The following is an 11,636-nucleotide window of genomic DNA, read 5'->3' as shown; positions in this document are numbered from 1 at the left end:
TACATTTTGAATTTAATAATTCAGCATATGGTTTGACTCAGGTCACCTGCCACGGTTCGCCTCACCGTAACTTTTTTGTCGGGCCTAGTTTGTAGGATATTAGGTTCGGACGAGAGTTTACCTAGTGCGCATCTTCGAGTAGCGGCTACGGGTTCTCACGTTATTCAATTTTTTTTTACTTAATTTAATAGTAACATATTTTTTATAAATAAAAAAATATTAACATAATTTTATTTAAAAAGTAGAGTGTTCATATATTAAGGCAATATATGTTATATGGACTCTTATGTACCTTTTGAAATTTTGATGGATCTTGATGATAGAAATCAATATGCTAAATCAGCATCATTACCACCACATATATATATATATATATTTATTTTCTTACAGATTTTTTATTTTTTATTTTTATTTCTATTATAGATTTTCTTAAAATTTAACTTTTTATTTATCTTAATATGATTACATTAATTTTTATATATCCAGACAAAAATGTGTTTATGGTTACCCGGATTATTTTACTGAGTTCAATAACGGGTAATCGGGTCGATAATCGGGTCCGGGTGATCGGGATGATTCGAGAGGAATGAAATAAAAAGAAACCCTTGGAATGCAGTACCCCGCGCTTCAATAGCTGTACCTATTCACCCTCTCCGTCTTTCGCCTTCCCGTGAAACACTATAAATACAATCGGAACTCGCTTCGGGGATTCAAATTCCTCCGCCAGCTGCTGGAACTTTGGGACCGAAAATTAATTACGATTCGAGGTTTTCAGCGTGTTCGTGAAAATTTGGTCGTATTCGTTGTATTTCGCTTATGGAGATGCCTGGGGACTCCGAGCCGCGGGCACAGACCGCGGAGGCGGAGGCCGCCGAAGGACAGCAGGAGCGGCAAGAACAGCAGGAGGAGGCTGAGAATGATGTTTTGATAGCGAAAGCGCAATCCTTGATGGATAAGATCACAGCGAACCCTGACAACCCTAACCCTAATGTATTACATGCTCTCGCCACTATTCTTGAGGCCCAAGAGTCCAGGTTGAATTTCTTCTGCGCGGCGTTAACTTTAGCAGCATTTTATATTTTTTTTTTACGTATATGGGTCATTTTTTGGTACACTCTGGGTGGGAGTGTCATGTTTATTGTGTTTCAAAATTATATATTCTTGTTCGTTCTGTTTACGTTTATGTTTTTCGTTTAATATATATATATATTTCCGTTTGATCTGTTAGTAGTCTTAAAGACATAAAGAGAATTTGATGGGGTAGAAAAAGTAGAAAATTATTAAGGCCGTTGGTGCTGCTGCTGCCGCCTGGGAGTGGGAGGGATTGGAATAGGCTTATTTGAACCATGAAGGCTTTGTTTAATGTAAATTGGTCCGAGATTTTGGGATGATTGTTAGTGAATGTGGTTCTTAGAAATGGATATGTTGTTATTGGAACTTATGAGTGAAAATTTGGGTATATCCATAGTTAATGCAGTATGGTAACAATGGTAACTGGAGGATTTTATCCATTTTCAAATCGTAGGTTTGTCTAGTTTTAGAATATTAAATCTCCTATCCCTGTATTGATGGAATACAGTTTATTTATTTGTTTGTTTGTTTCTTGTTACAATTAATATTATGGCTTCCTGTAGCTTTTGCTTTACTTGATCATACACTTTGTTTAGTCATGAAGTTGATTTGTCATGCCAGAGCATGGAATTTGAGTACTTTCATTATGAGATATTGAACTCATGTGGATGGCGATGGAGATCTATAAATTATTGGACATGCTCCCCGAGGTTTTCTCATTACAGTCGAAATGAATTGTAATGTTAAGGGTTATATATTTAGGATTATGTGCATTGCTTGATCAAACATTGTAGTTAAGCATTTACATTAAGCAACTACAAATGTGAGGATTTGAAACATGTCGATCTGTTTAAAAGTTAAAAGGTATGCAAATATCTAGCTCGGGACAACGCGGACAATGATGATTTATGTTTATTGGATGAGGTTTGTTTGTTTGTATATTAGTTACCTAGTGCTTGGGAAGTGATTCCGCCAAAAAATAGTCCAGGCCGTTTTGTTTGAGACAGCAATTTCACCATTTAGAAACTCCTTGAAGTGTAGTTGAGTTGAGATGGCACAAAAAGGTTGTCACATTAATTTTTATTAAAAGACAATACTACAATGATTAATTATTTTAACTCTCAAGTCTGTGCTCGCATATCAATAATTTTATTTACCCCTCTCTCATCCACAGATATTTGGAAGATGCAGATCACTCTTCAACAAATAACACCAGGTCTTCTCATAACGTGGGACGGCTTGGTAACCTTATTCGGGTATTTTGCTGCATTTTTTAGTTCCATTCTTGCATATTTTGACTGGTTTTTTGCACCTAGATTATATGTCTCTCTCTCTCTCTCTATATATATATATATATATATCTGAAATTTAGGGTGGGATTGTATCCAGTTGGTTGTAGAGTGGGGTTTTACCCTCTGCCAAACTAGCTGCTATGCATTTATTCTTTGTAAGAAGAGCTAACTTTTACCCTCAATTTCTCTTTCTGCAGGAGAACGAAGAATTTTTCGAATTGATATCTTCAAAATTTCTAACTGAAAGTAGATATTCAACATCAGTGCAAGCAGCAACTGCAAGGCTTATGTACAGTTGTTCGTTAACTTATGTGGTACAGAAATAACTTTCTTATGCAACTTAATTTCAGAAGTAAAAGTAGACTGTATTGTTATGATGATTGTATCTGTCATGCTGCCACTGCTGCATATACCATTACTTGTATTCCTGTTTCAATGTATTATCACCCTGCTTATTATACTGAATGCTGTTTGTAATGTAGTATCAACATGTGTTTGAAGATGATGTTCTAACTAACATAAGAAGCTGGGTAATGGATGGTGATGATCGGTATTGGAAGCATGATTCTGGGAAAAGAAAGGCGTCGGATACTGAAATGTTGCGCACCTATGCTACTGGCCTGCTGGCTGCATGCTTGGAGAAGTATATTCCGGAATTGTTTTTTACACTCTACTACTGCTTTTTTCTTTTCTTTTTTTTACTTTTTCCTTGCCCTCTCATAATTTCCTTTTGAATGTTGCTATTTCAGTGGTGGTCAGCTAGTGGAAGATGTGTTGACATCTGGTTTATCATCTAAACTAATGCGATATCTACGAGTACGGGTTTTGGGCGACACAATCACAAACCAAAAGGATTCTAATGTATTGTTTGACAACAAAAGTGTGTCCAGCACGGCTCTAAAAGTGAAAGAGGATGGCAGGGGTAGGACAAAGCAAGTGACAGAGAGTTCTCACATAGATGCAGAGACTTTCAAAGCCCATCCTACTGAGAGGGAACGTGATAAAGATCCCACATCTATGGACAACCTTGATAGAGATGATGAGAGGGGTGGCACTAGGCAAACATATGGGGATGCTTACTGGGGTGATGAGGAACATCTTGATAGTGTAGCTCCTGAGGTTGATGCATATGATGCTGAAGCAGATAGTGACGAGAAGGGCAGTATTAGGGATCTCCGCCAGTCAAAAGCTAAACCTGGTGGAAAGTCTCTTAGGGAAGATGACTTTGATGAAAATGTGAGAGATGAATCTTCCAGACGAAGGGCAAATCGCGGACTATCGAGATCGCGATCAAGAGGTAGGTCCAATGAAGGAGTTTCTGAGAATGAGCAAGTTCTCACCTCTCCAGGTTCTGCCGCTAGGTCTGGAGTGGGACGGATTGGGAAGGAAAAGAGTCTGATGAGAAGTCAAGAACCGAGAAAAACTTTTGATGCTAAAAAAGGTTTAAGTAGAAACAATGGTGATTCTTTCATCCTTGAAAGAGATGATACTGATGATTGCTTCCAAGGATGCAAGGTTGGCTCCAAAGACATTACTGAGTTGGTTAAGAAAGCAGTCAGAGCTGCTGAGGCAGAAGCAAGAACAGCCCATGCACCTGCCTGTGCCATTAAGGCTGCGGGTGATGATGCCGCTGAGGTCGTCAAGACAGCCGCATTAGAGGTGAGCAAGTTCTCTCACCTCTCTAGGTTATTGTTGAATGCTTGTTTCTCATGAACATATCTGCGCATTTATTTACTGCAGGAATACAAGAAGACGAATGATGAAGAAGCTGCTGTGGTTGCTGCATCCAGAGCTGCATCCACTGTTATGGATGCTGCTAGTGCAGTTGCTCTTGCAAGGTTGGTGGTCCTATGCTTCTCGTACTGATGACACTTTCCGATATGTTTTTATCATTTTGTGTTTGAGACATAGTTATTTACACCATATATCTATGTTTTCATTTGATATGTTGATACTTGTAGGAGTTCAAGCAATACTAATGATGATTTGGAGAATTCAAAGCCTATGGAACCAGAGAGTAACGATGAGTTTGCTGAATTTTCTATTCCAGATGGTCATACCCTTGCGAAGTTGAGAGAAAAATTCTGTATCCAGTGTCTTGTGTTTCTTGGGGAGTATGTTGAAGTTCTTGGTCCTGTACTCCATGAGAAGGGAGTAGATGTATGCCTTGCATTATTGCAGCGAAGTCTTAAGCTCAAAGAAACACCCTACACTAAATTCCTTATGAATGATATTTTGAAGCTAATATGTGCATTGGCTGCTCATAGAAAGTTTTCTGCATTGTTTGTTGATCGTGGGGGCATGCAGAGACTCCTTGCGACTCCAAGAAATGCCCATACGTATGTGGGTCTTTCTTCCTGCTTATTTACTATCGGGTCAATTCAGGTAGTTTGTCTTGCCCATATCTCAAGTTGTTTCCACTCGCACTAGACACAACTTGCTATAATTTGTTTGTTTACTCTTTATTTTCTTGCAGCTTTGTACCATTTGTTGAGGATAGTTTTTTATTCACTCTATACTATTGCAGGTGATAATGGAGCGTGTTTGTTCTCTTCCGCCAAATATTGTCCATCAGATTGTTGAGTTGGCTCTTCAACTTCTTGAATGCCCCCAGGACCAAGCCAGAAAGAACGCTGATTTATTTTTTGCTGCTGCTTTTGTCTTCAGAGCGGTCATTGATGCATTTGATGCACAGGATGGCTTACAGAAATTGCTTTCTTTGTTGCATGATGCAGCCTCTGTGAGATCTGGTGTTCCTCCTGGGCCATCAAATAACCCAGGATCACTTCGAAATGATCGATCTGTCGCGGATGTACTGACCTCTTCGGAGAAACAGATAGCTTATCATACTTGTGTGGCGCTGCGACAATATTTCAGGGCGCATCTCCTCTTGCTTGTGGATTCTATTCGACCTAACAAGAACGTTCGCAGTGCACCCCGCAATGCTTCAAGGGCAGCCTACAAGCCACTTGACATAAGTAATGAGGCAATAGATGCTGTATTTCGCCAAATACAGAAGGATCGGAAGCTTGGTCCTGCTCTCGCCCGCGCTCGTTGGCCTGTTGTTGACAAATTTTTATCTTCAAATGGTCATATAACTATGTTGGAGCTGTGCCAGGTGTGACATTGCATTTTATATTATTATTATTATTATTGTTGATGTTGTTATTGTTGTTATTATTATTATTATTATTATTATTATTATTTTGCACATATGCCGTCTGTCTCTACAGTAGTAGTAATCTATTTGTATGTATTGTAGGCTCCTCCGGTCGAGCGCTATTTGCATGATTTACTTCAATATGCACTTGGTGTATTGCACATTGTAACTTTGGTTCCTTATAGTCGCAAACCTATTGTGAATGCCACATTGTCCAATGATCGGGTTGGTATAGCCGTCATTTTGGACGCTGCAAATGGTGCTGGTTATGTTGAACCTGAGGTAATGTTTGTGCATCAGCTGTATGGTATTTTTTACAGTTATTTGTGCCTCAATTAACTTTGAAAATTTTCATTGTGTAGATTGTTGAACCTGCACTGAATCTGTTAATAAACCTCGTCTGCCCTCCTCCATCAATAAGCAATAAACCAAGTCTCATGCAAGGTCAGCAAGGTTCTTCTACCCAAGCTGGAAATCAATCTGCTATAGACTCTAGGGACAGAAATTCAGAGAGGAATGTCCCGGAGCGTGGTGCCAGCATTCCGAATCAGAATGAATCAAGGGACCGAACTGGAGAACTGACTTCTGTGGATAGAGGTGGTTCAACAGTACCTATGTCATCATCTGTTGGTAACACTTCATCATCACAGGCATCTGCTTCGTTAGGTTCTTCTGGTTTAGTTGGAGATCGCAGGATTTCTTTAGGTGCTGGAGCAGGTTGTGCTGGGCTTGCTGCTCAGCTTGAACAAGGATATCGTCAAGCTAGGGAAGCTGTTCGTGCAAACAATGGTATAAAGGTTCTTCTTCAGCTTCTCCAACCTCGAATGGTGACATCCCCTGCAGCTCTTGATTGTCTTCGTGCTCTTACATGCCGAGTACTTTTAGGTTTAGCAAGAGATGATGCTATTGCACATATATTGACGAAACTTCAGGTTGGTGTAGCTTGGTACTGCTGTGGTTTTGGTTTATCAATCAATCATAGTATTGAATAGGGAATGAACTAATTTTCTTTTTCAAATTGTGAAATGGCAAATGCACACCATCGCCTTAAGCTTTCTAATATTATTTTATTATTTATGTTTTTTTAGGTTGGGAAAAAATTATCAGAACTCATCCGAGATTCTGGGAGCCAAACTGCCAGTGGTGACCAAAATAGGTGGCAGGCCGAATTGACTCAAGTGACTATTGAGCTTATTGGGGTGCGTTCTAATTTCTTCGTGTTATCATTAGATTTCAAGAGGAAACTTTGCCTAAACATGTGCAGACTTTAGCTAGTATTACTCCGGACAAGCCTTACACTTGATATATAAATATATATATATATATATTTGGCTGAATAACCTCTGGGCTATCTATTGATTATATATATTGTGATCTAATCTGAAAATACAAGTCATAAAATTGGATAATACAAGCATAATGTTCAGACCTGATCTTAGTCTTGTCAGATTTGCACTTGCTCTTTTTGAAATTATATTTTGTTTCATTATGCTGATACTGCTGTTTTGAATTTGAAGGTTGTAACTAATTCTGGACGTGCAAGTACTTTAGCAGCTAGTGATGCAGCGACTCCCACTTTGAGACGCATTGAAAGAGCAGCCATTGCTGCTGCTACTCCAGTTTCTTATCATTCTAGGTATTTGATAATCATCTTGCCTAGATGTATGGATCATGGTTTTTCTTTTAATTTTCTTCTGATCGACATCACCTTATCCATACTTCAGGGAACTGTTACTCCTTATCCATGAGCACCTTCAAGCATCTGGATTAGCTGACACTGCATCTTTGCTTCTCAAAGAGTCTAAGTTATCACCATTGCCATCCTTGGCTGCTCCATCATCTTTAGCACAACATACATCTGGGCAGGAATTGTCATCAGTACAAATGCAATGGCCATCTGGACGAGCAGCTTGTGGATTCTTGTCGGATAAACCAAATGTTAATGATTCCAGCTTGAGAAATGAGCCTGGAAGCTTGTCCTCAAAGAAGAAACCATGGTCATTCTCTGCTGCTCGTAGTTCCTCAAAAAATCTGGACAGCCCGGTGCCCATGAACAACAAAGCAAGCTTTGGATCGCCGAATGTTTCTGTAGGTGGAGATGTTTCAGGAACACCATCAGTGTCTACGGGGAAATCAAGTGGCGATCCAGACAATCAAATTAGAACTCCAATAGTGTTGCCAATGAAAAGGAAATTAACAGATGTGAAGGAAAGTGGGTTTGGATCCTCGGTGAAAAGGCTCAACACTGGTGAACATACCCTCAGATCACCTGGTTTTTCAACACCTAATACTGCTCGTAGAAGTGGCCTGCAGGTGGATCCGAACTTGTTATGCACACCAAGCTTCACTCCAAAGGATCATCACAACCGCTCGCTGCCTAATGTTCCGGCCTCTGATGACAGTTTGCTAACCAGTCCGACATATACCCCTCAACATGGGTTTGTGAATGATCCACAGCCTTCTGGTCCTGAGCGGCTCACTTTAGATTCCATCGTTGTTCAGTATTTAAAGCACCAGCATCGTCAGTGCCCGGCTCCTATTACGACACTGCCTCCTTTTTCGCTCTTGCATCCTCATGTCTGCCCTGAGCCAAGAAGAACACTTGATGCTCCATCAAATGTGACATCCCGCCTCAGCACACGTGAGTTTAGAAGTATGTATGGGGGAACCCATGGGCGTCGCAAGGATCGGCAATTTGTTTATAGCAGATTCAGACCTTGGAGAACATGCCGAGATGAGTTTAGCTCCCTGTTGACTTGCATATCTTTCCTCGGAGACTCTTCTCGGATTGCTACTGGTGGCCACACTGGGGAACTGAGAGTGTTCGATACTAACAGCAACAATGTATTGGAGAGTTGCACTAGTCATCAATCACCGGTTACGATGCTGCAGTCGCACTTTTCTGGGCAAACTACACTCGCTCTTTCGTCATCTGGGGCTGATGTTCGCCTATGGGATGCATCTTCAATCTGTGCTGGCCCCAAGCATTCCTTCGATGCAATCAAAGCTGCACGATTCTCTAATTCAGGTACCATGTTTGCAGCGCTGCGACCAGATTCATCACGGCGTGAGATCCTTGTATATGATATCCAGTCCTGTCAATTGGATCTAACACTGACTGATACTTCCAATAATCCGTCTGGACGTGGCCATGCATATTCTTATGTTCACTTTAATCCCTCCGACTCAATGCTGCTTTGGAATGGAGTTTTGTGGGACCGCAGGGGCTCTGGGCCGATTCATCGATTTGATCAATTTACTGACTATGGTGGTGGGGGCTTCCATCCTGCTGGGAATGAGGTATTATTTGTAATGTTTAATTATAATATGTTTTTAAAAATTTAAATTCTAACTTCGATTTGAATAAAGATTGTAGATATTAGCTTATGCTTAAGTTCGATTGTTTTTCATTTACTTGGAAATAGGTAATCATAAACTCAGAGGTGTGGGATCTCCGGAACTTTAGGCTTCTCCGAAGTGTGCCATCATTAGATCAGACGGTGATAACATTTAATGCCAGTGGCGATGTTATATATGCGATCCTGAGGCGAAATCTAGAGGAAGTCACTTCAGCGTTCAACACGCGCCGTGTGAAGCACCCTCTCTTTTCTGCTTTTCGAACTGTGGATGCTGTCAACTATTCGGATATTGCAACAATTCCCGTGGACCGCTGTGTGCTCGACTTTGCAACCGAACCGACTGATTCTTTTGTGGGGCTAGTTACAATGGATGACCAAGATGAGATGTATGCTTCTGCTAGGGTGTACGAAATCGGAAGGCGCAAACCGACAGACGATGACTCTGACCCCGATGATGCGGAAAGCGAAGATGAAGACGACGAAGACGACGAAGGGGACGATGATTCCATTCTGGAAGCTGATCTAGACGATGATGGCGATAGCGATGCTGATGACAGTTTGGGCGAGTTTGATGAAGAGGATGATGGGGACTTCACAATGGAGGATTTCGATGCCGATCATATTCTGGAGATTGTTACCGAAGGCGAGGAAGACGACGAGGACAACGACAGTGAGGTTCTTGAATCTTTCAGCAGCGGTGATGACGAAGATCTTCTGTGATCGATCCCAGCCAACTTGGTAATAAATTCACGATGAGAATAAGGTCAGTTTTCCCATCCCCCGGCCTTAAAAATCTCAATTCATTGCCTAATTTCGCCAATGGTTTCGGATTTTCATTAAGGAAAGAATTTTTTTTTTAATCAATATATGAATTATTTCTCAAAGTTTGTTACTGTTGATAGTATAGCAATAGCGATTGTGATTTTGAATTTTAGTTGAGATTATATTTCGATTTTTGGGGACAAGGATGATGATTTATGATTATTTTGTGGTGTTTTCTTATGAAATTGAACTTGTAATATTAAAAGCTTCTCGAAAAAGTATCGCTTTCGACATGAATCATTCATTATATGTTAGTGTTACAAGTTTGGATTAAACTAAATTGAAGTGCATCACAAGTAGGCTGCCAAACTGTAGATTTGATGGTGATGGAAGCAAAAAATGAGGAATTGTCTGTTTATGTTCATTTCTCAGGATAAGCATAAGCTGTATTTGAGTCGGGTCGAGAGTCGAGGAGGCGTAGGCATCTCATCAATCCGGGGCCCACTGAAACGAGTCGATAGACTAGTTGACAAGTGCCCGGCAGGTAATGTCGAGACAAGATCAGTTCACTGTTCTTCGAAAAACTTGTCCCAGTTTTGAGGTATAGCTCCCGATGAGTTTATTGGAGTTTCAGCCGACGACAGGACAGGACAGGACATCCTCGGAGCTGCGCGAAGAACTCGTTAGATTAGAGATCGGTTATTTAGTATCGGGCTAGCGGAAAAACTAAAAAAAATTAGACATTTGTCGGGTTTGGAAATTTATGTTTGAATTTTGGGATCGAGTATTTTCGAGTAATTATTATTTACTAATGTTGCTGCATAACAGATGATATATAACTACGGAAACAAATTATATATATATATATATATTAGCCTTTTTTTCTATTTTTCAAATGAAAAATATGTTGCAAGAACGAAATGTATATTTTTGTACTAAATGAACTAGAAAGTAGAAACATTTTCTTTTGTTGTTACCTAAAGGCATTAGTTTTGAATAATAGCCATTAGTAGGTGTCATTACCAATATATGTATTAAATGATATATTATCACCATTATTTACAATAATAGAAAACAAAAAGTTTTATTATTTTAGGTAAGAAAAAATTGATTATTTATTAGTTATTCTCAGATTATTATTTTTTTTTTAATGAGAAAATTCATAATAGCTACCCTATATGGGGCATAGTTATTAGAAGCTTTTGCATTATTTATGATAATTTTTTTATTATTACAATGAAAAATTATTTATTTTAAATATATTACTCGTACTTATAAGAATATTTATGTTTTCTTATAATTTTTTTAGTGTATGTACTCATGCATAAACTCCGTAAGGGTTGAACGCTTCGTTAATTATAGACGGAACAATGATTTTGGTAAAAAAAATTTAATATTATAATTGTTAAGTATGTTATACATTAAATATAGTGCAAAAATTATGTTAGTGTCGTGTTAAAATTTATCCTAAATATTAGAAATATTTTATTTTATATTTTGAATTTAATTACAAAAACAAAGCACATAATATTTATTTTTATAATATTGAAATTTTTTATTGTTATGATAATACAATTTTGTTTGATATATATCTTATAATATATTGCGTAAATCCCTAATGTAAATTTGTACTTAAATGATCAAGTACGAGTTTTTAATAAAAATAGTAATTATTATTAAGTTTTTTGTCTTGTAAAAAAAAATGCAAAACTAAAAAAGGGAAATAAATTTTTTTATGAAAAATATAAACATAAATTTAAATAGCTGATGAAATAATATTTAATATTGTTTACATATTACATATATATTACCCCTAGAATATTGTTCAAGTAAGCCACTATTCCAATTTCTTGTATGAAAATTCAATTTACAAGAAATATGTCTTCATTATAATATATGCATGTATGCACACATATAATATACATATATATGATAAATAAAAAAATAAAAATTATTCGATTTCTTGCAAGAGTGACCATATACCTAACTAGG

At 38.4% G+C, this 11,636-nt stretch overlaps 1 protein-coding gene across 1 annotated transcript; it reads left to right on the top strand.

Annotated features, from left to right (window-relative positions):
• The first annotated feature begins 630 nt into the window (after positions 1–630).
• Positions 631–10,553, top strand: LOC127255531 (DDB1- and CUL4-associated factor homolog 1). The gene is made up of 15 exons (XM_051281100.1): positions 631–1,034; positions 2,246–2,327; positions 2,561–2,677; positions 2,846–3,006; positions 3,113–4,022; positions 4,104–4,201; positions 4,325–4,748; positions 4,891–5,481; positions 5,626–5,805; positions 5,886–6,455; positions 6,612–6,722; positions 7,041–7,159; positions 7,248–8,823; positions 8,949–9,645; positions 10,077–10,553. Exons 1-14 carry the CDS (start codon positions 817–819, stop codon positions 9,600–9,602), a joined length of 5,811 nt encoding a protein of 1,936 aa, XP_051137057.1. The 5' UTR covers positions 631–816; the 3' UTR covers positions 9,603–9,645; positions 10,077–10,553.
• Positions 10,554–11,636: the final 1,083 nt, after the last annotated feature.

This window comes from Andrographis paniculata, unplaced genomic scaffold (assembly GCF_009805555.1).
Source record: "Andrographis paniculata isolate CXL003 unplaced genomic scaffold, ASM980555v1 Contig54END, whole genome shotgun sequence".
NCBI lineage: Eukaryota > Viridiplantae > Streptophyta > Magnoliopsida > Lamiales > Acanthaceae > Andrographis > Andrographis paniculata.
Note: the sequence above shows the minus strand (reverse complement) of the source record. Positions and strands in the feature narration are given on the sequence as shown.